At 44.9% G+C, this 2,500-nt stretch overlaps 1 protein-coding gene across 2 annotated transcripts in view; it reads right to left on the bottom strand.

The window, feature by feature from the left end:
* LOC110538995 (SH3 and multiple ankyrin repeat domains protein 1-like) overlaps window positions 1-2,500 on the bottom strand; it is a 112,357-nt gene that overhangs the window by 75,346 nt on the left and 34,511 nt on the right. For both annotated transcript variants that reach the window (XM_090193779.1, XM_090193778.1), the window contains exon 2: window positions 2,078-2,500. This exon is cut by the window's right edge and continues 126 nt beyond it. In XM_090193779.1, the coding sequence (XP_090049905.1) occupies window positions 2,078-2,500 (423 nt within the window). The remainder of the gene's footprint in view (window positions 1-2,077) is intronic.

Genomic DNA, 2,500 nt, shown 5'->3' on the forward strand with positions numbered 1-2,500 from the left:
CTAGATGGAATTTGTATTTGTGGTCCTGGCGACTGGACCTTTTTTGGAACACCATTATTTTGGTCTTACTGAGATTTACTGTCAGGGCCCAGGTCTGGCAGAATATGTGCAGAATATCTAGGTGCTGCTGTTGGCCCTCCTTGGTTGGTGACAGCTGTCTCTCTGTCTGTCTCTATCTATTTGTCTCTGTCTCTGTCTGTCTCTATCTATTTGTCTCTGACACTCTCTGTCTCTCTGTCTCTCTCTATCTATTTGTCTCTGTCTCTCTCTGTCTGTCTCTCTGTCTGTATCTCTGTCTCTCTGTCTGTCTCTCTATCTATTTGTCTCTGTCTCTCTGTCTGTCTCTGTCTGTCTCTATCTATTTGTCTCTGACCCTCTCTGTCTCTCTGTCTGTATGTCTCTCTCTCTCTCTGTCTGTCTCTCTGTCTCTCTGTCTGTCTCTCTATCTATTTGTCTCTGACACTCTCTGTCTCTCTGTCTGTCTGTCTCTCCCTATCTATTTGTATCTGTCTCTCTCTGTCTGTCTCTCTGTCTGTATCTCTGTCTGTCTCTATCTATTTGTCTCTGTCTGTCTCTGTCTATCTCTGTCTGTCTCTCTATCTATTTGTCTCTGTCTGTCTGTCTGTCTCTCTCTCTGTCTCTCTCTATCTATTTGTCTCTGTCTCTCTCTCTGTCTCTATTTATTTGTCTCTGTTTGTCTCTCTATCTATTTGTCTCTGTCTGTCTGTCTCTCTCTCTGTCTCTCTCTATCTATTTGTCTCTGTCTCTCTCTCTGTCTCTCTCTATTTATTTGTCTCTGTCTGTCTCTCTGTCTCACTCTATCTATTTCTCTCTGTCTGTCTCTCTCTATATATTTGTCTCTGTCTCTCTCTCTGTCTCTCTCTATTTATTTGTCTCTGTCTGTCTCTCTGTATCTATTTGTCTCTGTCTCTCTCTCTGTCTCTATCTATTTGTCTCTGTCTCTCTCTCTGTCTATTTGTCTCTGTCTCTCTCTCTGTCTCTCTATTTATTTGTCTCTGTCTCTCTCTCTGTCTCTCTCTATCTATTTGTCTCTGTCTGTCTCTCTGTCTCTCTCTATTTATTTGTCTCTGTCTGTCTCTCTGTCTCTCTCTATCTATTTGTCTCTGTCTGTCTCTCTGTCTCTCTCTCTCTCTCTATCTATTTGTCTCTGTCTCTCTCTATTTATTTGTCTCTGTCTGTCTCTCTCTATTTGTCTCTGTCTGTCTCTCTGTCTCTCTCTTGGTCTCTTTTTCTCTCACTCTGTCTCTGTATTTCTATTCTGTAAAACAGCTAGGTCACCTTGAAACTCTCTCTCAGTTCAGTCACTGTGCTGACAGGATCAAACTGTGTGTTTCTGCTGCTGAGGCACTGTGTGTGTGCGCGCGTGTGTGTGTGTGTGTGTGAACACACTTTGCCCTTATGTCTTAGTGGATCTGAAGAAGTACTCTGGGAGAATGTCTGCCTAGCTTTGCAGATTCGAATTGTCGAGACATTGAGAAAAAAAAGAAAAAATATGTACGTACCCAAACACCGAGAGACACAAGAACAGGTCAGAAGTCAAGCAACTGCTGTGAAGAGTTCAAGATGTAAACCCCCAGCATACTCACCAACAGTTGAACTGGGCATCAGTGGTTGTATGGGGGAGAAGTAGTGACTGTCTGTTTGACGGAAGTGTGAATGGGGGTGGTCCTGAAGGTTGGTTATAGGGTGTGGTACTGACTGTCAGTGGTCATAATGTTTGTGTTTATTGATGCCAGTGGTTGCTATACGAATGTAGGATCTTAATTTGATCACTCTTTTGTTGCTGAGAATTCTCCTGCGAGGCAGAAAATGCAAACTTATGGTGTATTTGAGTTTTAACAAGGCTTCTAAAGTTTGTAATTTCCACTTTGACATTTCAGACTTGATTTTCCCTTATGAAAAATGTATCAACCCTTCCAAAAATGTCCATTAATTATGATCCACATAATAATTCACATTTCCTGTTGCTGCAGGTTTATTTTCATGCTGTAGCAAACTGGCTCAAATTAAGATCCTACATCTGTAGGGGTGGTACAATAGGTGTGATGTCACTGACCGTCTGTTTGATGTCGGGGATGCCGATGCGGAACACCATCATGGCGATGTGGGCGTCCTCTGACGGCGCCCTGCTGGAGCTATGCTCTCTCAGCCTCTTCTGCTGCTGCTGCTGAGTGGCTGGCTGTTGATGGGTGGGTCCATGGTTGGACGAATAAGGGTTTACTGTGTGCCCGATGTTGCCGGGTCGTATCTGTCTGTCTCCTGTGGGTCGTCCAGCCATTTTGCCTAATTGCCTGTGCCCCTCATCCCTGCCTCCTCGCGACATGCCTCCTCCTCGCCTGACTTCCTCCACTTCCTCTTCCTCCTCTTCTCCCTCCAGCTCTCCATTCTCCCCATCTTCTCCCTCCTCAGCACGGTCATCTTCCTCACCCTCCTCTTCTTCATCTTCCTCCTCCTCCTCTTCCTCGTCCTCTGCCCCAGG

This window comes from Oncorhynchus mykiss, chromosome 12 (assembly GCF_057628025.1).
Source record: "Oncorhynchus mykiss isolate SJ-2025 chromosome 12, ASM5762802v1, whole genome shotgun sequence".
Taxonomy (NCBI): Eukaryota; Metazoa; Chordata; class Actinopteri; order Salmoniformes; family Salmonidae; genus Oncorhynchus; species Oncorhynchus mykiss.